Here is a 27,056-nt window from a genome sequence, read left to right on the forward strand (position 1 = left end):
CCAAAGTGAACACCTCCCTCCAGAAGCATTCACTCACACAATTCCAGGTTTTATCTGACAGGCATTCTGGGAAATACTAGTATTTTAATTGAGTCCCAGACAGCAAAGTGTTGGGATTTATGCTGCAAACTAGACTGCACTAAATTTTAGCCTGAGGTGAAAATACTCACTGGTATTCCCTGTACAGCCTCATTTACAGCAGCTTGAACTGAAACCATGGAAGTGCCTGCATATGAAATTATTTTCCCTGCAAGACAATGCTGGAGCTCACTGACATGCACAGGTGTTGCTTCAAGAAGTCCTAATGAGACGTGGCTGGCTTAATCACTGTGCTTTTCATTTGGCTACAACACCAAATTCCCAGGAAAAATTAAACATTAGGGCGAAACTTAACATCAGCTTGACCGAGCAGCTCCTTGTATCCACCTGCTGTGCTTTAATTTTGGATCTGTGAGGCTGACTTTGCCCAGGCAGGGTGTGTAGAAGGAGAAAGACACAAGAACCAGCAGAGCAGCCTTACCTGACTGCCCAGGTGGTGGAACTCCTGAGGCTCCCCTGGGCAAACACAAGAACACAGTCAGGACAGCAGCTCTGTTTCCTGAGCACGGCTCAATGGCAATCGGCTTAGGAGCACCCTGGAAGAGGAAGAATCCATGTTAGCCTCTGAGATTTCCATTCCATTTTCACTTCTTTAGTTTATTTTAATGCACACTGTAAGGGTGGGGAGATATTTTTCCTAACTATTTCTTTGCATTCAAACAGATTGTCCTAACCAGTGTTAATTGACTTAAACATGGGCTCTGATAGCCCATGCTGCACATCTAACCAAACAAATAAATAAACTAAAAGATCAGAAAGACAACAAAATTTTACTGAATTTTATAGCTTGCTAAATGTAGTAACATCAAATGAGAGCTTAGAAAACAGCAAAACCTTTTGATATGCATATTGGTATCTGAGAGAAGCACAACTTCTATTGTATTAAAAATGTGAAAGAACTGTGTTTCAACAGTATCCATTGCCTGGCCTGCCTAATGCCAAAACTATAAAATGAGAGCAAATCCATATTATCTACCAATAGCCAGAGGTAGCAAATCCCTCTTGAGACCCCCAGACCAGGAATTCTGCCTTCTCTCCTTGTCCTGCTAAGCAAATGATTTATTCAAGGCAAGACCTTCCTGATTTGTTTTGCACATGGAAAAAAAATAGGTGCAGTGCTACTATATTGACATGTACTTAGAAACTCTGTGAAAATGCTGCCTGTGTGATTATGACCTTACTTTATCTTATACAAAGCTATGATAGCAGTGGTTTTGATGGCAGGGGGTTTGTGCTGTTACCCAACTCTCATTAACTCATTAATACATCATTTAATTAGCAGTTAGCCTTCAACTGAATGGCTGCTGCTGTATTGTTCTCAATTTACCAAGGACAGCAGGAGCTGGGAAAAAAAGCAAAGCAGTCTACAAAGCCATAGAATAAGAAGTTTCTAAGATGAAAATTTACAATGTTTCTGCATTTCCATGTTTCCAAATTTTGTGTTTACTAAGAGATAGGCATTTCACTTTTGAGAGCTTCAACATTTAGTCAAGCACTAAAGATATTTCTAGAAACATTAGGTCAAAATCAGCATACGCATTTCTTTCTTTTTTTATTTGTAAATTTTTTAAATGTCTGTCATGTTCCAAGGCAAAATATGAGTGCAACGTTTTGATTCGAAATTCAAAGCCAGAAAACTTTCTATTTACATACAAAATGCAATGTATACATAAATGTCAACTGATTCAAGTATTCTGAGAAAAAAATGATATTTTAGCCAAGTTAAATACGCTGCAAAGCACTAGATATAAGGAAAACAAAGGCATTTCCATCATGTAAAGCAATTATCATTTTCTATTTTTCTACCTCCAAGTAACCAACATTTATTACTGCTCAGTGAAGATAAGGAAACAGAATATAGCAATAAATCGAACAACAGATAAATATACTTTTTTTTAAAATTTAATAGTCATATTTAAAAGGCATTTTCTGTAGATTCATTGAAAGTGACAGCATTAAGGAACTTGGGTAAAGAATGACATCTATTTAAAAATCGCCATGACATAGGGAATGACAACTTACATTCACCAAAACCTTTACCAAATGATGAAACAGAAAACTAAAACCCCAAAAGCTTCAACCGGTTATTACCAATGTAAGTAATGGAGCATTTCAGTCATCTTTCCTGACTTGTCACAACAACAAATCAAACAACTATTTGAAAAGGCAGAGAGAAAAAAAAATAAATCTTCATTTAAAAATGTAATTCAGAAGAGACTTTATGCAAATGCACAACTGAAAGTAACGAAATTATCATTATGACTTTTAATTCGGTGATTACTTTATTACAAATCCACATGATGGTATTTTCTTTTGCTGTGTAATATAAACTCTTTGGTCAACAGGCCCTGTCCTTCTCTGTTTGAAGTTTATACTAATGCTCTTCAAAATACAATTGGAGGAAATGATTTCTGATAAATATTTTTTTTCAAAGGACTTCATCCACAAATAAGATACAGGAGGAACTTTGTGCTTATTTATTCTTTATAGAAAAATTATGACTGCAAAAGCAGATGTCTTATCTCACCTCACATCATTCAGGTTCCCTAGCAAAATAACACAGTAGCATAGAGCAAATGATAATAATTTAGATACCCTAAGGTTTGTCAGTTGTTTAAAGATAAATACATAATCATGAATCAAAGTTATTTCACAGTGACATAACATGTTCTCTGAAATGTGCCATTTATCATGCATTTTCCACGGGTTTTTTGGAAGAGATAAGGCACAAGTTTGTTTGCCCAAAGCAATAAGCTACCATGATTTACTTGCTAGAATTATCTGGTTTTTTTCCCCTTGTACAGAAAGTGACTTACATTTTTTGCAAAAAAGCTCAAATGACAATTACAGATTAAAAAAAAAATTATCAGTGGACGACATAATAAACAAACACTTTTAAAATAAACTTTTACTCCTACAGTCCCTCTTTTACACAGACTGTGACAGAAAAGGATAGGTCAGTTGGGAAGGTGAAAAAGAAAGTGGAATAAAACTATGAAGGAATAAAAGAACATATATTATTATTGATAAAAGAACATATATTATTATTGATAGGGAGAGAACAAAAGTAACCCAGGGTTACAGAAAGAAGAAACATTTGGAGAGGGTAGGGATTAAAATAGGCAATTAAAAAAATAAAAGAGGGGGGTTTATCTACAGTTTAAGTGTGTAGTCCTGCATTTATTCACAGAAAGTAAGTATCAGGAGTCATCTTCACAGGTTCCTAGAGTTTTATTAGAGAAGAGGTTCTACATGCTCCTAATCTTTTTCTGAAAGTCCTAACAAGACCTAGCCAAAGTTCAGCTGCCTGGGTGAGTTTATGAGGAAATACTGAGCTTATATATATATATATATATATATAATGGTAATATAATCATTACAGGCAGAAAAACAACATGACAGTGTACGCCATACTCATGCTTTATGACAGGAAGCAACAGCACAGGGGGGAATATTTATGTAAGTATCCAAAACCCCTACAAATCTTGCACTGAAGAAGGTGGGAAGTGCATTCTGTCACCCTTGGCGGGTGGGATGGGCAGCACAGAGCAGTGGTTTGAAGAGGTGAGAAGAGCAGGACAACAATGACTGGGGATGGTCATGGAGCTGCTCCAGGTGTTCAGCATCTCCTTGGGCAAAATGCACTGAAACTTCAGCATCAATTTGTATCTATGGAAATATTTAATACTGTGAAGACGGGAAGATGAAAAGTATAAAGTGTTTTGGTTCTGTCTGTATTCCAAGAAGTGGTGCCTCTCAGAAGTGCTATAAAACTTTTGATTTTCAGTACTAAGTAATATCCCTCTATATATTTTCTTCAACGTTCTAATTTAGGTGCATCCAATATTTAAAAGTGCATTATTATACCATAAGACAAATAGTTCACATAAGACTAAATGGCTCCAAACTCATGCCAAAAAAGCAATTAGAAAATTGAATCAAGGAATTAAGGATTAATGTGAGCATGTTACACCTGTCAGAAGCAATAAGTATTTTGACAAGAACAGAATAAAGTTTGACAGTGTGCACAAATACAGATCTGATATATAAATCAAGTATTAAAATGCAAACAGCTATGCATTAATCACTGTAATGTTTCCTAACTAAAATGGTCTTAGAAGTACTTACAAGAATTCATTATAAATAAAACTTCAGTTCTTCTTAAAAAACAACTCGAATTATACTTTTTTGTTGTATTAATAAATTATGTCCTTTTAAACGTAGCTTTTAATCACATTATTAAAACAGAATTAATCTGGTGAATTCCACATAAACTAAGCTAGATGACTTGGCAAATAAACAAATCTGTTGTTGCAACAGGATTAGCATTAGATTCAGAATGTAAACAGCACTTTTTTTGAGTTTTAATGTGCAAGACTTCAGAGGGGGAAAAAAGTTTTGAAAAAGCCTGTGTCCTCCAAAGAAGTAAGAGGTGTAGAAAAGCAGGAAACACAAAATTCAGACTCTTATATTACAAGTATTCACATCTTCATTTGCTCTCAGCTTCAGGTGCTTTTCCTACATTCTTTGGCTATTTTCTGAGTTACTTGATTTATTTGCAATACACAAGTCTCAGATTCCAAAATGCACTTGAGTACCTAAGTTGGATTTTGGTCAAATTCAGATGCCTACATGCAAATTCAAAACCCTCAAAACCCTGGTAATCTTACTATTAGTATTAAAAATTTCCCAAGAGCTGAAGGCCTTCTCTACCTGCCAGGCACATTTTGGTCTCTATGCCCACTCAGGACTCACTGGCATTCCTGCAGCTGCCCTGGATGTAGAGCTTGATCTAGGTAGCTGCTCCCAAAACATCCTTATCAAATTAGGTTTTTACAATGCAATTGTGGCCACTTCCTCTTAAAACAGCAGACTTCTCAGCAGTGCTAAGGAAGAAGAGAAAATGCACCCTCTCAAGTTCACAGAATTCTACTGATGTCATTTGGTTGGGGCTTTTTTTGGCCATTTTCCTGAAGAAACTTGAAACGTGCCTTGCACAGCTATTCTGCCAGGAGAAGGAGATGGCAGACTCCCACCTGTAAGCAACCTCCATCCTTCCCCATCTGATTTTTTCCATGGTCATTTTCCAAGAGAATCAAACCTAGCAGTAAGGTCAGAGGAACGAAAAAGCACAATCTGCTCCTCCCAGTGAAATCCCACCACTTCCACAGCACCTGCTGCTGCCCTAAGGAGAACATGACACTTCCAGAAATTCAGGCAAAGCCTTAGCCAGAAACAAAGCCTCTATCAGCACTGCTGGTTTTGTAGACTATCAGTGCTACACCACATTCCTATTCTAAGTGTTGGGTGAACTAATGAACTAACACTCATTAACATACTTTTGAGCTTGAGCTTCCCACCCACCCACAAGTTTTGACAATTTTCTCCACAGATGTATTCACTGGGTAATGAGTCTTAATGATAGTGCAACACAAGAGAAAAAAAAAAAAACAAAGCTTTCACAAAACATCATTTGTGTGCCAGGAGAAATACACTCCAGGAAACACTGAGACAGAATAAATAAACAAGGCTGGGATGCTGAACATTGCTTGTGGCTGGCAGAGGAAACACCAGTTCTTCATATGACTCCAGGGTTTTACAGAAATTCTGAGCATCTCCTGAAGATTTCCATTTCATACATCACATAAAGTTCCTCTCTTGCAATTAGTGAGTGGAAGGCTTCACCTCATTTAAACCTGCAAGAATGGCCCAGAGCCTGAGTGAGCTCAGCACTTTGAGTTTCTGCACTGCACCTTCTTTTGCCTGAGGATTTCTAAGTGATTTCTAGTTTTGGCTGATGAGGTCCCACTAACCTATGGGAGGAACATAACCACATTACCTACAGCAGCAAAAAAGCTGGTGAACTTTTTGGTGTATCTCATAATTCTTCTACCTACACTGGAAGTGACTTTAGGTAATTGCCTTCCTTCTGGGACCACGTCTGCACCAATTTTCTGAGAAGACTACCAATTCTACTTGCCCTTCAGAATGAAGTAGTTTTCCCTGAAAACTTCTATCATGTCTAACGAAGCTGAGATCAATGAGTTTATTGATAATTAAATGCAACCCGACCAAAATTACACTAACATTTCTTATTACTTTTTTAAACAGCAAATTATCTTTCCATTGTAATTCTGCCCCACTGTTTTTGCAGAACACAAATCATTAATTTCCTTGTTTCAAAATAGAAATGGAAATCTCAGACTATACTGGAACATTATTTTCCATAAGAAAAACCGGGGAAATGAACAATAAATAGAATACATTATGATTACCAAGCTGTGATTATGGCCTCAGTGTACAAGCTGCATTGTTATCCTTCGACTTATTGTCTTGCTTCTCTATCTCAGCTCTAGCAATGATAGACTGCATTCTTTCTTGCAGTCTTTTCTGAGTAGAATATGGTTGTTAGCTCTGTGCTGATGTTAAATTTATATATTACTCTTAAAGAGTTTATGCTCAGAAGAGTCATATTTTTATTATAAGAACTACGTTTATTTGCCACAAAGTTACTCTCAGTTAATCTAGTAAGGGACTTTATTTCAAAATCTAATACTATATCATGTAGCATTTCATTAGCAAGAGAGTTATGAACTGGCATTCTGATTAAAACTGATTTATTAAGACAAAGCTATGTGAATCACCTGCAGAAGCATTTATTTTCAATGGGGTTCCCAGAAAGAACTCCTTGTCAGGTTTCCTATTCAGCTTTTATTCTACTGCCTAGAAGTTGCTTTTCCTGAACTGTGACATCAGTGTACACAATCCTGGAATTTTCTTGATTTTCACGAGTTATTGAACAGAGCACAAGACATTGAAGTTAAAACATCACATGGCTGCAAGGAACATTGCATTTCTTTATCTGTGTGACCATGTATGCAATTTCCCATGTCTTCGTCCTGTTAAATGAACTTGGTTTTGCTATACTATTAAATCTTGCCCACTAATGAGGGTAATTTCAGGTTAATATGGAAAATATTGAACGTAACTTAGAGAGGATGGTGTATGCAGTAGTTGTACTGGATTACTGCCAGAGATATCCCCTAGAGCTTCCAGAATATTCCCCTATTAAGCTGTATGAGTCTGATTAAAGGCTGGCAGTGCCAGCGTCCAGTTTGCAAAAAGAAATTTATCTTGGCAGCATCTAGGTGGATCCTGTTGGGAAAAGCACCTGAGACTCTGTGTCTGTGGCATATACCAGGCATTGTGTATCCCCAGGTACCTTCCTGTAAATTCTTCTGACTGCCATCCTGTAAGTCAGAGTGGTGCTGTGCACTGAAGTGATGCTAATGGGCATTTGTTTCCCAGATGGGCATAGCTGCTAGATCTCCAAGGACCAGAAATGAGAAGCAGAGAATTCTATTATTCCTTTACAATTCAAGCTTAAAGACTCATCTATGAAAACTCTAATTTCCCTGGGGACGAATGACTGGCAGTCCATCACTGTTTGAGCTTGGGCAGATCACTGCAGACCAGAGAGTCACTGCCATATATCACAATGGGTTAACTTTACCCCAGACTGCAAGCAGAAGAGGACATTAGTTCCCCCAGAGCCACTACTGACTTTCCAGGGTTGGGAAAGATAAAGCACAAGGCACAGTTTGAATTCTTCCTCACTTGCAGGCTGACAGTGTGGCTGTGGTAATAGGCAGGGCTAAGCATGAGCACAGTGCTTTCATTGGGAAGAAGCAAACTGAGCCAGCTGCAGGCTTTTGAAATGTCCATGAGGAGCCCAGAAGGGCTGTCCTTTGCTCAGGGTGGATCATAAAGTTTCAATCTGTCATTGTGACAATGAAACTCAGACAGAAGTTCTGACTAACAGTTACCTTTTGTGACTGCAGAGATCTTATTCCTGTAGCTCTGCAGCACCCTAGAGTCATAAAAGGTAAGGTTTGATCATCATTTAGGAGATCCATGCCAGACGTGAGGGTTAGGAAAGGCAAGTGTCCTGAAAGGATTCTGCTGTATTTTGCATTTCTTGCAAAAATTGGAAAGAAAATACAGTACCCTGTATGTCATCCAAAATACAGTGTTAGTGAACTTTTCCTCAGCAATGCCTTTTCAAGTTCTTTTTTAACCTCCTGGCCACACGCAGGATGCCTAGTGAATGATAAATTAAAACATTTCTACCTGGAATTGTAATAATAAAAAAGAGAACTAAATCAAGACATTGTGAAAACTAGCTGTCAGCAGAAGGGATTAAAGTGCAAACTTGGCAATATTCTTAACGCAGGGAAAAAAAATGTTAATGGCACCAGAATAACAAATTACTTTCTATCATGACAACTTACACAGATCACAGACTACGGAATGCAGGGAGGACACGAACCCAATGTCTGAAAGCATGACTTAGCTTTTATTTTCATCGTCCTTGCCATGGCCCAAGGACAGCTGTAAAGTGTGTACACCAGAGCCAAAACCATTCTGCAACAAATGATCCCTACTGAAGGTTTGCAAGTCTATCTATATTGTTTTCATCCCAATGACTGGACATGGTGGATCTGATCATAGCTGCTCCAGCAGCACCAAGAGCAACAAGAAATAAAAGATTTCTGTTAGCCTGGGAAAAGGTATGAGATGGCAGCAGAAGGGAGGTGGTCTGCTGTGCTCTGTGGTGGTGGCAGCAGTGTGTGTTAAACTGTTCTGGCAGTGGTTGCTGCCAACAGGGGGAAAGGGACAGGGCAGGCTGGCAGCAGTGTGAAAGCACAAACCAGACCTTGTCTGAGGTGTTGCAAGATGTGTGTCTCACTTTCCTCTCTCGAGGACCTCCATCACCCACCCTGCCCATTCACCAATTTGAAAGCATAATTGAGTAGTTTTCCACTCGAATCTTATGAATTAATTCAAATCCTAAATATCAGCTGCTTAAATCAGCATGGCACTCGAGTAGCAGCAGAACTATTTTGATTTACGCCAGCTGCAAATCTGACACAATATTATTCATTTCTTAATAGTGTCCTTGAAAAATCCTGCAAATAAACTCAAGCATTATCACTTAATGTTGCTTTCTAAGATGCTCCCCATCAAGACTGTTAGCACTTACAGCGCTCATATTCAGAACATCAATGAAAATGCACCCAAAAAATGGAAGTTACAGGATCTAATCTGACAAATAATTAGACACATGAGAATTAGTGCTTGGAGAAACTTTGCATTAAAGCAAACACGATTACTTGCATGAATGAAACTATTTATTCTTGTTATTCATGTTAGCTCAACATATCGGATGGAATACTTTTTTTTTTAAAGAGACAGATCTTTTACTACAAAAAAAAAGAAAAAAGACTGCTCCTTTAAAATATTACAAAAGCTGTATCATTTTTACTAAGCCAGTATAGATCTATAATATAAAGTATTTGCTGAACACCATTTAAATGGAAAGTAAGTGTGGTTTTGGGGTTTTTTTGTTTGGTACCATATTCCAAGCTTGCTTAGGCTCTTGAGCATTGCCAAATGAGTGCTATGGAAAATGAGTGCTATGGAAATAAAGCCCAGCTCAACTCACACTTCTGTTCCACACACTTCCAATGGCACAGCAGAACTTCTAATTATGTAATATTTTTGTTATTCTCTTCAATAAGGTGGTACTCAGTCACCACCAACAAAAATTGTGATACACATTGAACTCTATAATCCAAACCTATTGCATGAAAGTATTTGTTATTTTGATTCAGCAAATGTTCTCACTTCAAATTTTACATTGCAAAATTTAGCAGCAGTGATGATGATTTTAACATCTTTTCTTCAAAAGAAATACCACTTTTATAGCACATTGACCACCTTTTTGAAAGAGTTTCCTTGAAAATTCACAGATTTGTGAACTTTTCATTGGAGTTTCCTTCAAAGCCTTACATTCCATGAAGATTTGTACTCTATCCATATATTTTTCATATCTAACCAAACGATTTCTCTTCCCCTAATTTTATGTATAAAGTTTAAACCACTGACAAGACTACAGCAGAATAATGTTTGTCCTGTAGATGAGTCAACAGAATGGTACAACACGTTTACTTTTGGTCTGTGTGTAAACTCCGATTTATTTTAGCAGTGACTAAAGTGGCAAACAACACATTTTACCATTATTTTCTGATTCCTCCTCCCTTTTCCCACCCCTCCCAACACCTTCCCCAGTCCTATGGAAATAAATGCCCTGCATCAAATACTACTAGCAATAAGCAGAAGGAGCAGGATCTTATTTACTTCAGCAAGGGTTGAGATTTGAGATCAGTCACCAGGCAGATGTTATTTCTGAAGCTGAAAGTATTCGTGATGATTGTTACTATAGAAACCAAGCTTTGTAAAATATTCCAAACAAACACTTCTTTATTACTCTGGGCTGTAACTACAGTGCTCTGCATTAAGGCTGCATCCCACGGCAAGTTTTCAACTGCGTACGTTTTCTTTCTGGTTATTTGCTTTCAATAGTAACCACAAGATGGGGTTTCTGTAGGTCTTAGAAGAGACTGTATCACAGTACCAGCCATCCATAAAATGACACACACTGTACTCATTCAGCACTAAACTCCTGTCTCTTTCATTTCCCCCCTCCTGCGGGCAGCCACTCAAATCAGCGTTTCCCTGTTCAGCAGCAGCGAAAAACAGGAACCCACTGCTAATTCCTGTGGTTAGATCAGCAGCACAAAACCAGCAGTGGTTACTAAATGCCAGCCCCAGCCTCTTTAGCAATTAAACCATTCTTCATTCTTAGCAGACGTCGTGAAGCCTGTGCGTCACCCAGAAAGCATCTCTCAGTGGCCTGTCCTGTCACAACCACAAGCTTCTGACTTGCTGCTCTCTTTGGAAATCTTTGTGCTAGGGGAGTGAAAATCTGGATGCCAGCTCCAGTGAAGACAGTGGGGCTTCAGGAGAGCAGATCCCTGGCCCTGAGTGCATCCCCAGGGCACAGCTGGCCCTGCTGGGTGACCTGGAAGCACCATAGGAAGAGGCAAGTGAAGCCCCTACCTGTGCTTGGTATTTTAATCAACTCTCCCTCTTGCTACAGCTCAACTCCCACTGACAAGGCAAACTTCAAACTGAGGTTAAGAAGTGGCAGCTGGCTTCTTAGACCACATGGAAAGGAAAGATGTATTTAAGGCTATGCAAGGAAATTAGAAGGAATTTTATTACAGAATGAATGTACCATGTGGACACTGAATATTCTTTGTCTGAGGCCTTTCTGTTTCCTTTTAAAGAGAAGTCCTTATAAAGGATAAAATTTGAAACTAATATTTCAAAATATAGTTATGTTCAAGACAGGTATGGCTACAGCTTCTGATTATTACAATTAAAATTCCAAAGCCATTTTCACTCTCAGTTTGTGTCACGTGCTCATAGTCTCCTTTAACTTTTTATATTGTCTTTCTTTTCAAATAGGACAATTTTGCCCCAATCTTTCAGAAACTTCTCAGTTATCTTTGAGATGTGGGACAATTACATTTTTCCCCTAATACCAGTTCCATCCCGGACTTACAATTTAATTTAAATCTTGGCCTTGACTCAGGTAACATTAAGGATTCCTACCTTTCATTATTGTAAAACAAATCTGTTCTAAAATACAGATATGCAATCAGAGCACAATTAGATTTCCATAAGAATATACAGAAGTATGGGACTGTGTGTGCCACTGGCATCTATTATAACACACAATACCACCAGAGCAGGAAAGCATTAAGCAAAAGAGCACAACTAAAGAGCCAGTTAAAGAGCTTTAGTTGTGGTGATTTGCTCTCTTGCAATGGTGTGCAGAAGATAATAACAAAATTAAAAATATTTATAAAGCATGAGGAATGTGTTGCATGAGATATTCTGGAAAAAGGTCACAGACAAAGCAGGCATGTTTTATGAAGATAGAGCTACAATTTGGGAGTGATTGTGTGGGACTGAATGCAGAGAATGCAATAAAGTCATGGCACATGTCCTGGTGGCCCAATGTCCAAAGAGGGAAGTGCTGCAGGTAAATACTGTGGCTACAGGAAGGCTAAGGGTCCAGGGAACATACAAGAGGTCTTCTCACTGGCAGCCTTCTTAATAGATTTCCTGTGTCTGAAGTAGGTTGTGCTTTCTCCATGCAGGAGGAGCTATGGATGGCTGGGCCTAAGGTGGCCAAAGCCAAATCCTCTGGACAGAAGCACTCAAGGGATCACAGCAGCCATGCAAGAAATCCAGCTGCCTCCTACTTCCCAGCTCAATTGAGTAAGCTCCATTGAAAGTCACACTGACTGAAGGTGACTTTCCCCAAACATTTGCAATTGCACATACAGGCAGGTAGGCTACAGACACAAAAAAGGTAATTTCTTATTGTGCTATCAGAAGTCTCTGGAACATTATGTTGGAGCAAAAATCTAAGCATAAGAAAAGCTACGTCAAAGACCTTGAAAAAGAAATCTTCTTGAAAACCTCCTCAGTCCCAGACAGGGCAATTTCTCATAATTCCCCAAATGTCTATTGAAATGAGTTGCACTAAGAGGTTCTAGAGCCATCAATATATTTAAGAATTTAAGAGATGTCTTTTAGTTCTCTTTGATCATAAATTCCCAGAATGGTTTCTACTCTCTCCAGTTTCCTTGTCCCTGATTTTCTGCTATGACATTTCTGGATGACTTCCAGTTCTGATTGTTGTGAAGTCCTTGTTTTTGCAGAATCACCTAGTGTGGAAATTTGCAATTCCAAACACTATCTTTTTTGGTCTGTTTATCAGCTAACACTCTTTGCTCAAGCAATCGTTGCCCTTCACATTCCAATTGGTTTTGTCCTTATTCAAACTTCTGTGAATTTACCATAAGTAATGCAATTTAAAATGTAGATGAATATTTTTCTTCATTTAAGAAAAAAAATTATCTTTGGGTAATCTTCAGTTATGAGAAGTATCTCAGCATATACATAATGACAGACTTAATTTGAATCATTAATGTTTCACCCATTCAATCTTTGTATTATTGAGCCTTATTTTAATATATTCTTTGTATATTTAAAACATTTTTTTAATGTTCACATGAAAGACCTCTTTGTATAGTTATAATTTTCCTCACTTTGCCTTGTTTCATTCATTAGAGTTCCCTAATTTTCTGTGAACTGCTGAGCAAACTGAAGATTTTAATTGGATATATCACTATTTTTTCTTGTAAGAGCTTCTTATTAAAGGCTACTCATGTAGATGATATAGATGTTAATCAACTTGCATCTGTCCTTCTAAAAGATTCAGTTAGGTCCCTAATTAAGCATCTGTAAACAAACCCTTGCTCAATAACAGGGCTCAGGCATTTGCTGGGAGGTAGCAAAGGCTGGTAAAAACCTCCTGCCACCTCCCAGCTCTGCTGTAAATATTTGACTTCTCACAGTATACAGAAAGTAATTGGAAAAAGACAAGTGACTCAGGGTCTAGATTGCACATCACTGGATTCTCTCTAATTGAGTCATTGTTATTATGAAAAAGCTTTGAAAATTGCAGGTGTCTGTTGCTCCCAGGAGGTGTCAGGTGCTCTAGCAGCACCAGGAGTTGTGTATTCCATAGCTGCAAGAAGCAAGAATAGAGAAGACCATACATTTCCTATGACAAAAGTCATGAGAGCCAGTCTTTAAAATTACTTCCTCAGACAAAAAATAGATTTTCCCCCTCCAAAGGAAGGCACATTATTCTGCACATTTGCCAAGATCCTGGTCTTCCAGAGCACCAATGGCCAGCCACTAGAAAATTCTTTGATATTTTTGATTTTTTTAATCAATAAGTGTATTAGTCAGTCTCCTTTAAGATTGTTTTCAAAGCTCACATCTCTCTGATTTTCCACTGTAGCACTTTGTACACTCTGCACTGACCACAGGAGTTTCTCAGCACCTTCAGGAAGGGTAACTAACCTCCCCAATAAATCTGGTCTCTCACAACCTCCTAGGCAGCTTAGATATTCCATGTGCCAGTGCAATAAGGGTATCATTTTCCCTCTAATATATATGGCATTATCTACTTAAAGCACTCTATATTTATATTTATGCCATTCCCAGCATGCTGTTATGGACCACATGTGCTCACAAAGACTTGATGCACACCCTGTAGCTGTTTCCTTATGGCTGCTCACAGCCATGACAGAGACAGACACTGTTATTGGCCATGCTTAGGAGCAATTTCTAGCACAAAAGGAAACCATCTTCTCTGTTCTTACAAGCAGATAACTCACTGACGAGTGTCAGGAGGCATTATTCATTTTTACCACACAGAAGCCCATCAAGGGTGCCACTCAATCACATGGAAGGGATTACAGCTACTCTGAGGCACTTCCAGTCCTGCCATCATATCTATTTCTCATCCTTCCCTCTTCTCTTCAGTACCTTGCTGTAAATTACAGGTATTACCCACATTCCTGTTAATCCACACCTAAAAAGATTTTGTGTGATGATCAACAATACTGGAGCATCTGCACAAAACACATGGAAATCACTGCTTTTCCATAGCATGTCACCTGAGCAGGAAGCAAGACAGAATCCACATAACTTGGAATATATGACTTTAGAAGCAAATTCTCATTTTGATTTAGTACTAGTATTTCAGTGGTACTGTTTTATGCTTTCCACCAATATTTCAGCAAGAGATCACTGTGACTCTCATGCTCAAAAGACTTTATTTTGTTTTTAATTCTCCAATTGATAGAACTGTTTTCTGGACAGCGTTTCTATAAAATTAGCTAGGTCCCTATTATACAGTTTTTAGGAGCTGAGAAGGGTCATTAGGACTTGAAAAGAAAATAAAGACATAAAACGAACTTGCTAATCACCAAAGGTTGAAAAGAAAAATCTATGAAGGGAGAAAGCAGAGCTACAAATCAGAGATCCAACCTTCTTCTGCAGTTCTATGTTTCTCTGACTCAGTGCCCTCCCTCAAGATCCACATTTGTTGTAGCACATCCATTTCATATTGATTGCAACAGATTGTGTAACACGAGGCATCTTGTCTTTGCAATTTTCCAGATTCTTCTGAAACTAAACTCGTCAAATCATCTAAAAACATGTTACCAGAGCTGTTCAATATTGCATCTATCACATCTCTCCTTCCCATTACCACGTAGATGCAGATGATTAAATTAACACTCTCCCGTATCCCACACAGCCCATCATCACAGCTGTTATGTCAGATGTAATCCATTGCACCTCTGTTCACCTCTTCCATACTTAGAGGACAAAAAAAAAACCCTCTTTGGGAGACATAGACTGATTTTAAAAATATCTAAACATGTTTGGTAATGGTTTTTTCCCAGCTCTAAATGTCAAGGCACTTTGCAGCTCTCAAGAGCTGGAACTTATCTAAAAGCTCATGATATATACACTTGATATTTCTCTTAGCACCAGTGAGCACTTTTGGGTCTGCTAGCTAATGGCCCTAGGAGCTGGAAATTAAAAGGTTACATAACCTACACGGGGAGATTCACAGCATTTCACTAAGATACACAACATCTGCTTCAGGTCCTTGTATTCAGGCTGATACAAAGGAAGGAATTAGCTTTATAATCTAAGAATACAAGAAGTAAAGCCATACCACAGTCTCTAATTTCCATTTTTCTTCTGCTGTGAAAGATGTAGCATATGCATAATGTATGTCAATGCAATCCACAGAGCTTTTATTGATGATTGTTTGGTGTGATCTATAACTCACATATTGCTCATTTGTGAGTAATGCAGTCCTCCCAAACTCTTGCTCACACACATAGAAAAGATGAAAACATTCAATGAATATCACTTCAGGAAGGCCACATTATTCCTGAATGTCACACTTTGTGCAAGTCCTGCTGAAGAAAGCACAGAGCTAACTGACATCACAAAATTACCCACTCTAAATACATTATACATTTAGGAAAAAGAAGTAATTTAGAAAAATGACATTCTTCCTCTTAGAAAAGGTTTTCTTAAAATCTTTGAATCTAAAGCCAGTTTCTGTTAATTCAACTGCATAGTCACAGAATGGGCCAGGATGGAGGGGAGCACAGTGGGGTGCTGCTCAAGCAGGGTCATCCCAGAGCACATGGCTCAGGATTGGGCTAAAAAATAGAAAACTCTAAAATTCTCAGAGTTTATAATTTCATCTAGCAGGGACCATTTATCCTGTCTGGTTTGCATTTGATAAATAAGAAGGATTTCATACAGCACATATTTCTAGTTTGGTTTCTTTTTGGCACCAAGGTTCTATAACTTCCAGCATGCACAGGCATCCAATGGCTTCACCATCACATCTCTGCAGCACATAATGATTGGGAAAGATTTTTACATGCTTGAATTTTTTTAATTTTGAAAAATTAAGGCTAAAAGATTATATGATTTTTTTGTCTATTTTTGGTTACTATGATTTCTCTAAAAATTCCAAATATGCAAAATTTTCAGAAGCTGCATGGCCCAAAAATCTGGGAGGAAGGGGTGCTTTTCCATTAGTCCGTAACAAAAGCAGAACACAGAAAAAGGATGTAAAAGAAAATAGATGTAATTATCTGTTACAGGAGCAACAGATGTAAAAAAAATAAAGTTAGCTCTTTAGAACCAAGGAAAATTAAATTTAAACCAACACTATTATGCTGTATTCCAAATGATGGAACATCACTTTTCTTTCCATTCCTATGTTCAGCATGAAATAAAGATAGCACTTTAATACCATTTACAAATATATGTTAGCTATTATAACATCATTTGTTTCAGTCGCTCATTACTGATACCTAAACACAAAGTAAAAGTTCAACAACTCCACTGACAGCGTGATAAATTACAAGAAACCAAATGAGTAAAACATACTACACTCGCCATCACACAAGCAGGGAGATTGTAAAAATAACAGAAATCTTTAATTAACTCAGGAAATTAAAAGGTGAGTTTAATAAAGAAGCTTAATAACAAGACACACTCAGATGAACTCACGAGCACATGTTAATCAAGAACAAGGAATAATTTCAGGTACATGACTAGATACTTATACACAGCTTAAATTAAACAAGATATAAATGCTTTAAAGTGTTATCCACATACTGATGAAGCTATGATGTTAGAGAATATAAAACAGGCACTGCCCATGTGTCTAACAACAAAAAATGGGGAGCAGGGAGGATTCCTCAATGAGCAAATGTTAAATCACAAACTACACTGAGATTCACTCTGTGGTTTACACCACAGAAGATTCTTACTGCCCTATGTTTACATGTAGAGAATAAAAACTCTATTTATGTAGGCAGGGGTTTTCAGACCAGAACTGGACTACCATTTAATTAACTACTGCAGCAAATGTGAGATTAGTATAGTCCTAAATTTTATTTCTGATAGCTGCCTAACTGTAATTCCTTCGGTTTCAACAATCATGTTTACTGAATGTGCACTATAAAAACAGACAATAAATGGTACTTGTGGAAAGCTCACTGTACATATTCAATAGGTGTTTATATAGGGACAGAGGTAAGGTTCTTTACTATCAAAATATACCAAAAATTACCAACATTAGGAAGAAACATATGTCCTGCAATATTTAATTTGAAAAAAACAGAAAATTTTACAGTGTTTGAGGTGTTAAAATACATAACATAGCTGCTTCACTGATACTCTTAATGGATAACAATTGAAAACAAGATATTTCAGTCAAGAGTCCCTACAATTAATCGAATGACTTAACTACAAAACCTCCCTATAAATAAATTATAGCCTCCTGAAATTAGAGCATTTAAAACACAGACTGAAAATATCACTATCCTGAATTTAATGGGTAAAACTATGACTAAGTTATTCATTAAATAGCTCCAAGTATTAGTATTGTCCTTCTTCAGCCATGTGGAAAGTGTTTGGAAAGGTTCAGTCCCTGTGGTTCTAGCACAGCTTTCAGGAAATAGCCACAGGCTTCAGCAGTTCACACTTCCCTGGTAGTGTTTCAGTTCCAAACAAAGGTAACTCTTGTCTAGCCCAAGTCTTACAAAATTGTTATCAGCTGGAGCATTTCAGATGCTGTTTTCAGTGGCAAAATGCAAATTCAGTGAAAACAATAGAGTTTGCATTGAAAAAAAAAGGGAATTATATTTGAAATATGCTTTGACGTTCTATGTACATGTGGCTTTGATAGTGATAAACTACCAAGTGAATTTTAACATGGGAGTACTTCTTTTAATGAACATTTACAAATGATCTCTTGGCTTCCCTCATCTCAGTCCTTATTCATCTTTAAAAAATCTGCTTTTGTTCTTCCTACATAACGTGCTCCACGAGCTACAGAATGGAACTTTCCCAATTTATAAGCCATGGTTTTTAACTCGTTCAGATGAGTTTGGCAATGCATGGTGGTGCCACATTTATTCTCAGCAGCCATGCCTTCCCCCTCCCCCACACCCCCCAGTTTATTCATTTCCTAGAGGAAATTGCAAGTTAATAGAAAAAGCAGCACTGGAACTGCCTCACATCCTATAGTTATTAATTAAGTAAAGTCTGGTTCAGTAACTCTGGATACTAAAGATACAGAGTTAAACAAAGCCTAGTGCTTTTTGAAATGAAGTTTCAACTTCGTCAGGCATTCTACAAAATTTATGCATTAACAACTATCTTTCCTTTAAGAAATTTTTCACAAAAAATCTCAGGGAAAAAAAAATTAATCAAACAGCTCTTGACCATTTCTTTTGAAGGAGTGAACGACCAAAGTTCTGTTGTATAAGAGCCACTAGCTGTGTAATTCTCCTTTTCTCCTATGTGCAGATTATTTCCCTGCAATTAATAAAACAAGAAAGTGCATTACTGATTTCATTGACAATGTACAGTAGTTAGTAAAGCCTAAAAATTTACCAGGGTGAGAAACTTTTAAGTGTTCCTGATATCTGAAGATCTTACAGGATAATTATAGTTGCAGCTGGTATTGAATGTTAAGTCAGTAGGCAACATGCTGGGAAAAATGCACATAAACTTAGGTTATAACAAGTCTATTCCTTTAAAGTGAACCTTTTCTTAAAAGTGAACAGGTTATTATTAAAGTGATTTTTTTTTTGGGAAATGAGGACAATAATGGGTTCAACAGCTATGTCAAATATCTTTTAAATTCTGAATGGAATTAAATAATATAAAAAGCTCATGGCAATTTTAAAGGTTGGAAACAACTGATGTTATAAATGCAGGAGGAAGTAAGAAATATTGATGAATTTCATCTGTGAATATGTACATTACAGAGAATACTTGAAAACGTATCAGTTTGTATCCTATGAAGGAACTGAGTCCCCTCTTCCCTCAGGCAAATGAATGGATGGGAGCCTCTACCTGAAAACCAATGCCAAGGAAAGAGAAAAGCCATAAAAGACAGGATTTTATGATAGCTTTAGCCACCCTTCCAGGCAGCCACACACACCACACTAAATGAATCACACCAGAGCAGGGCTTACAGCAACAGGGAAAAAAAGAGAATTAAAGATCATTAATAACAATAAAGGCTAACAAAGGTTAGGGTTAGCCAGCACCCCAGTTTTGTTAACTACTGCCTTAAATAAAAAAAAACAAACCACAAAACCCAAAAACGCCAACAACCTCTAAATCACTGAATATAAACCCAAAGCAACAAATAGAACCACATTATTAACAAGTTTTCTTGTAGAGGTTTAAAATCTATTCCATCAACTTGCCTTCACCTCATATGAGTGAGTTTCTGAAAAGGGATGAGTGCTGAAGGAATGCTTTCCAGATTTGCTGTTGCTTTCCATATATTAGGACAATTGGGACTTTTCTCCTCAAGTGGATGCAAACAATCATGTGGTGCATTAGTAAAGCTTCCCCTAATTCATATTGCCTTTTAGCTTCTTTTCTTCCATGGAAAAGCTCTTATACTGAGCAGCAGATACACTGAGTATTTCAAATAGTATGGAAGAAAGGCCATTAACCCAAATTAACTTCAATTTTTTTCATTCCTAACAGACACTTTTGCTCTATTGCACCTGAGCTCCAGTCCTCTTCTTCCCTGCCAAACATATTTGGCCCCAAAGGCCTTCAGAAACTTTTGAAAATCTGTTTTAATGACAGTGTTGAATTCCAGCTTGAAGGCCAAGGGACACATCCCTCTCTGCAGCATGTGCTCTGCCACCCCATGTCTGCTGGTGGTATTTTAAGTGTAAAATTTACTGTAAATTATTTCATGTGGAAGAAAACAGAGTAAAGATATCAGCTTTAGAGCACACCATCTCCTTTAAAATTCCCTGTGCTGCTCAGCTGTTGGGCTGAGGATTGCTGCTCCCTTTGTCATCTCTGCATCACAGCACATTGCCCTGCTGATTTCCCAGCACAACTATTCATGCAGTCGTACCCTGAAAGCTGCACTGCTGCAATGATTTGCCTTAAAAAGAACCCAGAAAAAAAAAAAAAAAGGCAAAAAGCAAATTGAGGTGTTTTTTAGAGTACGATAGCTCCTTCATCCATTTCACAGAGTTATTGTTGAAGTGGTTTGGGGGCACAGGTAGAAGTGAAAGGTGAAAGGTGTAAATGACAGAGCCTGATGCAGAGGACTGAAAATATTGAGAGCCAGTGGTGCTGCTGACCAGCCAAGAACATCAAACTGCACATTCCTTACCTAGGCTGCATCTTTGCCCATAGGAGCTAATTTCACTAAAACTGACCATTTATGTTCTTATACTAATCAAACTTGTTTACAACCTGCATTTAACCAGAAGATTGTAATTCCTTTTTTCAGACTTTGAGAGGTCTTGTTTCCTTGAAAGCTGGCCTGGCTTTTTTATTTCACAAATACATTAGTTAGTTTAATACAAGATATGGCTTTTCTGGGAAATCCTTCTTTTCCTACAGAGTATGTGATTAACAGGCTGGTGAGTTAGATTTTATGTAAGCAGGATATATATCTCCAACCTCTTCAGCATCTTGTCTCCATTTTCTCAGGAAGACTAGGTCTGTTGCAGGAAAAATGACCACTGCTTCCCTGCCAGGGAGAGGCTTTTTAATATATCAGCTCTTTATCCTCCTTGATCTGAAAAACCACTCAACTTTACCAATGAAGAAAACCAGGAAAGTAACTCCTCTCACAACTTGCTCACAGCTAGGGAAAAGCACCAGAGCCTCAGAGCTCCACAGCATTGCTCACTTTCCTGCAGTTAAAACCAGGTTCCCAGGTACTGCTGTTTTGGCAGAGATTGCATAATGCTGACACATTTAAGTGGGGAAATAAATTAGGCACAGCCTGCCCATAGTAACCTTCAGTTATGAGTGACACAAGAACTGGAAGGTTTTATTGGCCTGGGACATGGTAGAACAAAAAATGGAGAAATGAAAAGAGATTACTTTCTGTGAGGTTCCTGAGATCATGAGATCTTCCTCTCAGTAAGTGTGCTAAAGAAAATAGGAAGTTATAACAATAAATTAATTCACCTGGATATGATACACAATTACTTGAAACAGCTGCTTATGTACTTGAGTTACTGACTGTTGCTGTGCTAAAAGACTAATTAAAAGTAGATTGAGAGAAGATAGTACTGACATTTTGCATTCCCTGCAAGTTCACTTCTGAAAATTATTACTGTAATCCAGGTAAGATGCACTGCTTAACGCTATTTTGGACAGTTTGTTCACATTTTCTTATTTAATGACAATATTCAGCCCAGTACTATTTAACTCCTTCCTTCAGACATTGTATAATCTGCCATCAAAAAATATTACCATAAATTTCGCTTGTAAGAGGATTAAACCCAAAGTAGTTCTATCCAAATTAATTTAGGTAAGTACACTAGATAAATAAATCAGCACCCTTCAGCTCTGAGAAAGCACTTCAAGCAATTTGAAGTCATTAAAAATACTTTTAGTTCCAACATTTTGGCTCTTAGAACAGTCTTAATGGTTATATGACAGTATGTTCTACTACTGGCTGTATGGCTTTTATTGCATGCCCTGATCTATTTGATGATCATGGCAGCTTTTTAGAGAACTACAAAGAAAAGCTGGAATAATGAATTATTTTTTCAGACAAGACTAATAAAAGTGTTAATCAAAAATTCCATAAATGTCAGAAGCTCTCATAAATTCTACATTTTATATATTACTCCTTCTAAACATTCAACCAGAGAAGAAAAATCCTAAAAGGGGGATTAAAAAAGTGTGTGAGCCAAGAAAGAGCACAGAACACCCCATGTGCACTTACAAAAATCTCAGCACTTTAACTGATCTCATTTACAGATTTATGAAGTAGTATTATTCTCCTATGACTTAATTTCTGACAGCTTATAAACATCTCCTGTAGATTAATATGATTATGTTTGATTTCTGGTTAGATTATAAGGTATTCCCATATGACAAGATACAGTCAATTATTTCCCCCTTATGCCACCCTTATGAAATATTAGTGGGTTTTAATACACTTCTATCAGAAGAAGAATCACTCCCCAACACATTTTCAGTGACTTTCACATCACTGATCTTGAAACAACAAATAGAGTTTCAAAGTAAGGCTTGAAATGTATCCATCCCATTTATGACAATTTTTCCATTTTTTGGGTGACATTTATCAAGACTAAATGTTATTTGACCCTCTTTCCATCCTCTTTTAAATCCTCCTTGAAAGGAAATTCTCACTGTCAATTGAGGAGACTATAACTACATATAGCATTGTGGATTTGTTAGCAAGAATTCATTTTGAATTTTTATGAGGTACTAAGAACATTATGCTGGAAAGTAAAATTATAGAGCTGTCAGTTATGTCTGTTGGATGGTGTACTTATGTTAGTGCGATGCTAGGAAGTTTCAGTAATTTTTTTGAGGGGTTTCCATAGAGCTGTGCAGATGCTTTGTTCTTCCTATGGTGCAAATACCTGCTAATTTGCTTCACTTTCTAACTGAAAGCACCAAATTGAAAAAAAACCAAAAAAAGAATGAGTAACACTTAGACACATAATGAACAGGCAAAAAGATGGAGCTTTGTAAGAAAAATCAGAGACTTTCAGATCCCTTGATAACAGTGGTGCAGTAGATGGCCACTTTCAGTCACAATATATATTTTCCTACACCATCCACACTCACACACATAAATACCTTTGGCAACAGCTGTAAAAGTAAGTTGCCATTGACTTGAGCATGCATTAGCTACTGTTTCTCTCACAGCAAAGTCTTGTGAATACAGATAATTTTTTTTTTTTTTTTTTCATCTTAGAACAATTCCACAGAATTGTTCCATAACCTCCACGCCCAGAGGAGAGTCCACTTACTTAAAATGCATGATTCTTGGTGTGAGAAGCGAAATCTATGCAGAAAGTTCCATGGAGTACTTTTGGGACTCCCAGTGTGACCCTTCTGAGAGTGCAGCTCTAATACAGGATCATCAAAAGATATTCACAGCCCCTCTGTTTGAAAACTGTGGTGACAGATGCTTCTCTGCAGTTCCCTGTTTTATACAATAACCAGTGGCAGAAATCTTGTCACCATATGCTTGATGTTTCATCAAACATCCAACCCTGCTCATTTTAGATACTTCTACATTTTTTCACAATGTGTACATTTCTTAATTTTATTCCTTTCCCTATGTATTTCATACCATTCATATTGTCAACCGCATAAATTTTACTGGTAAATCTTGTAAGAGCACAGAAAAAATAAAATTGATTTTTTTCCCCCCAAGTCTTTCTCATCAGTATAGGCTTAATCTTTTAACAAGTGATTCTGGTAAGGGCAATTTTTAGCTGGTCTTTGGAAAGAAATGTAACACCTATTGAACATTTTCCCCTCATTTTTGAAAAAAACATTATTTTGGGAGAATAGGGTGTGAGAATTCAGGGAAGAGTGCATTAGAATATTGCATTACTTTCTTAAGTAGGAGAAATCTGTGCTCATCGCCTGATTAGTCGCATCTCTACTTTATTAAGGTTTGATGGATTTAGAGCCACCAGATCAATATGTTCAGAGAAATCAATACATGAAGGGGCAATTCCAAACAAAACTTTCTGTATTGACTCACTTCAGTCACTGCATGGTTTTTTTTTCCCCCCAGTGTATGAAGAGCTATGACTAACCAGAAAAGCAGCTTGGTTTTGTAGGTTGAAGCCTGGGCTGCTGTCAGCTGGGAGATGAAATGCTGTGCTTTGGGTCGGCACAACCCACGTTCACAGGGACTTCTCAACCCAAGCTTCACCTGCTCTATCTGCCACAACAGCAGCTCCAGTGGAATACGATCCTTTCAAGCTGAGATTTATTTCCCTTCATTCTAATTAACCTGATTACTATCTAGCCACACACATCTGTTAACATGAGACACCAAAAAACCCACACGTTTTTATCGTCATCTGCAGAAAATGCCATGACACTGTCTAAACATAGCGTGCTGCCAGGGATTTGAAATGTCAGAGGAAGAGGGTGAATCAGACTGTCTGATTTAAAGAGAGTGACAAGAGTTAGGAAAAGGAGATTACTGAACATTGCAGGGTTACTGAGTTGTGTTTAGATTATCGGAGAGAACCCAGCATTTAAGTTTGAGTAATACAGTGCAAATAGATAATGGACAAGTTCACACATATTGATTGCAGCATTAGCCCGAAGAACAAAACACACACTTGAACACAGAGATCATTAGCAAGATGCAATATTGACCAAAGCACTTGCTATCAAAATTCAGGTTTAACTTCCAATGAAATTAACGAATTAAGTGGATATTGTTCTGTCCGTGTTTCAAACTTGGGGAAGGACCACACAAAGAAGTGGGTTATAATATTACTTGTAATTTGGTCTATAACCTTTTCCAAGAGCTTGGGATGAAAGAACAGGGTAGGCTTTTATACCAATTTCGGTGATCTTAGATGAAAAATAAGGTGGCAGTGGTATCATAGGGCTATTACTAATTACTTCAAATCTCAGGAGGTGCCAGCCAAGAATTAGAAGTGACCTATCATAATCACTTTGGGCTTTAAATATGATTGGAGCAATTTTATATATGGAAGCAATTTTTGATTCTTACAAAGAAAAAGAAAAATGCAGGAACAGAGAAACCAAGAAAGGGAATTCGCTATTATTTACTTAATCTGAGTCAGAGTTTTGCTCTGAGCAAGCTTATTTTGTTTTATCAGATCTCTGCCTAAAGCAGAGGGAGAGATCCCAGACTGCCGAGTTCAACCTCACCTGATGGGATCATCTCATGGGGAAAAAAAAAAAAAAAATCTCTGTTTTGCCACTTAATTGCTCTGTGACCCTCGTTAAGGAACATCACCTCTGTGTGTTTCCATTTCCTTGCCCACTTCTGTCCAACTACAAAATAAACATGTCAAGGTAAGGACTCTTCTTACCCCTCACTTACACTTGTCCCTTGGGAACTCTGATTTCACTTGGAATTGCAATTGTATAACAATCCAGATTGAGCCTAACAGTTCATCAAATTATGGAAAGACAAAGATATGAAAGACCAGCAAGTGAAAAAAATTAATACATTTATTTGACTTTTTAATACCAAACAAGAAGATTTACATAGAGATGTGAGTAGAGTTGAATAAATGTACTTAGCTGAAAACATTTATTATTTGATTATTATAAACAGACACACCAGTTCTTAACAAATGGCTCCTTCCAAGATGACACAGGAAAAACTAGGGGTTTTTTTCTATTATTTTTTATCCTAGTGACATTAGCCTCACCACTATCTGTCCCAGATGGAGGTCTGGTAGCAGATGTCTGCCTGTATGCAGAGATCAATGACCTCTGAAATCTGAGCTCCATATTAAAGACTTCAAGATGAATCTTTCTTTTTAAGGAGCAAATGACCTCTTACTTTTCTCAGAGAGGAAAGAAAAAACCAAGACAACACAAACTTTATTTTATTATGAACCTAAATGCTTACAAGAATTTACTTCCACTGACTTCCCTTTGATAATAAAGTTTCACTGTCATTCTAAAGGGTCCAGGCTAAAGAGTGGAAATTTGTACCTGAAAATTTAGGAAAGTTTTATTCTAAATTTCTATCTTCACAAACCCAGATCCCCAGCAAGATCAAAATTACAGTATTCTGCCTCAGACCTCTTGTGATTTAGAAAATGTAAAAGGTGTACATTTTAACCAGCAACATTTCTAACTCATCATCCCTTGTTTTGCTCATCCTGTCTGTGAATCTGACAGTGATCAGGCTGCTGTGAAGGGGCTGCCATGAGATCATGCAAAATGCACCAGTGAAGCTTAATGTGTGCAATGACAGAGGTACAGGAAATAACTAATTTCTCATTTTCTGCCTCTTCCTCTCTTTCCTGTCAAAATTCTAATTACATTAAAAAAAAATGCATTTTACTGACATTGTGTCAAATAGTCCTAACTATTACCCAATGTAAGTGTTTGACTCTGGCTCCCAAATAATAATGCTAATGAGATAACACAGAGCAGAGGGAGTGTGGGTTGCCAAGCCTGTGCAGCAAGCTACAGAACACTTCCAATGCAAATTGTTTCCTCCTGGACACAACTGCATTTGATTTGAAGATTTCTTAGTGTATTCATTTTCAGGCTATATCATCCAACACGCTGCTTATATCATCATCACTTTGCACAATCCTACTTTCTGCCAAAAAGAAGTTTTAAAAATAACATAAAGTCATGGCAGAAATCAGACCACATTGACAGGCCACTTTAATGTTCTTTCAGCACTGCCTTGCTCTAGATTGCATATTTCTAACCATAATTTTCAACCTACATCATTCACCTCTCTCCAACAGCAGTACTTACATTAATTGTCTTGGGAAGTTATTCCACTGTATTGCATAATCATATCCAATATGTTTTTTCCCTCCTTAAAAAAAAGTGGGATTTGCTCTTTTAATGTCTTTGGATTTAATTGCAGCACCATCCTCTGCTCTTTCACTAGGAAAAGAACGAAAGTAGATCTTACTGGACAAAAGTAATCTCTCATCAGACTTCTCTTTCTAAAACCAGAAAAAAAATAATTGTATTGCCTCCCATTCTACTTTAATTATATCCACACCAAACGTCTTCAAGTTAACTGGTTTAAGAAAAAAGGCTTTGTAGTA

The 27,056-nt window shown here is 37.4% G+C and overlaps 1 protein-coding gene across 2 annotated transcripts in view; it reads right to left on the reverse strand.

The window, feature by feature from the left end:
* ATRNL1 (attractin like 1) overlaps nt 1–27,056 on the reverse strand; it is a 431,564-nt gene that overhangs the window by 50,123 nt on the left and 354,385 nt on the right. For both annotated transcript variants that reach the window (XM_085064762.1, XM_085064761.1), the window contains one exon: nt 521–635. In XM_085064762.1, the coding sequence (XP_084920888.1) occupies nt 521–635 (115 nt within the window). The remainder of the gene's footprint in view (nt 1–520; nt 636–27,056) is intronic.

The sequence above is a fragment of the Lichenostomus cassidix genome, chromosome 6 (genome assembly GCF_008360975.1).
Source record: "Lichenostomus cassidix isolate B80296 chromosome 6, HeHo_3.0, whole genome shotgun sequence".
In the NCBI taxonomy this organism is placed as follows: Eukaryota; Metazoa; Chordata; class Aves; order Passeriformes; family Meliphagidae; genus Lichenostomus; species Lichenostomus cassidix.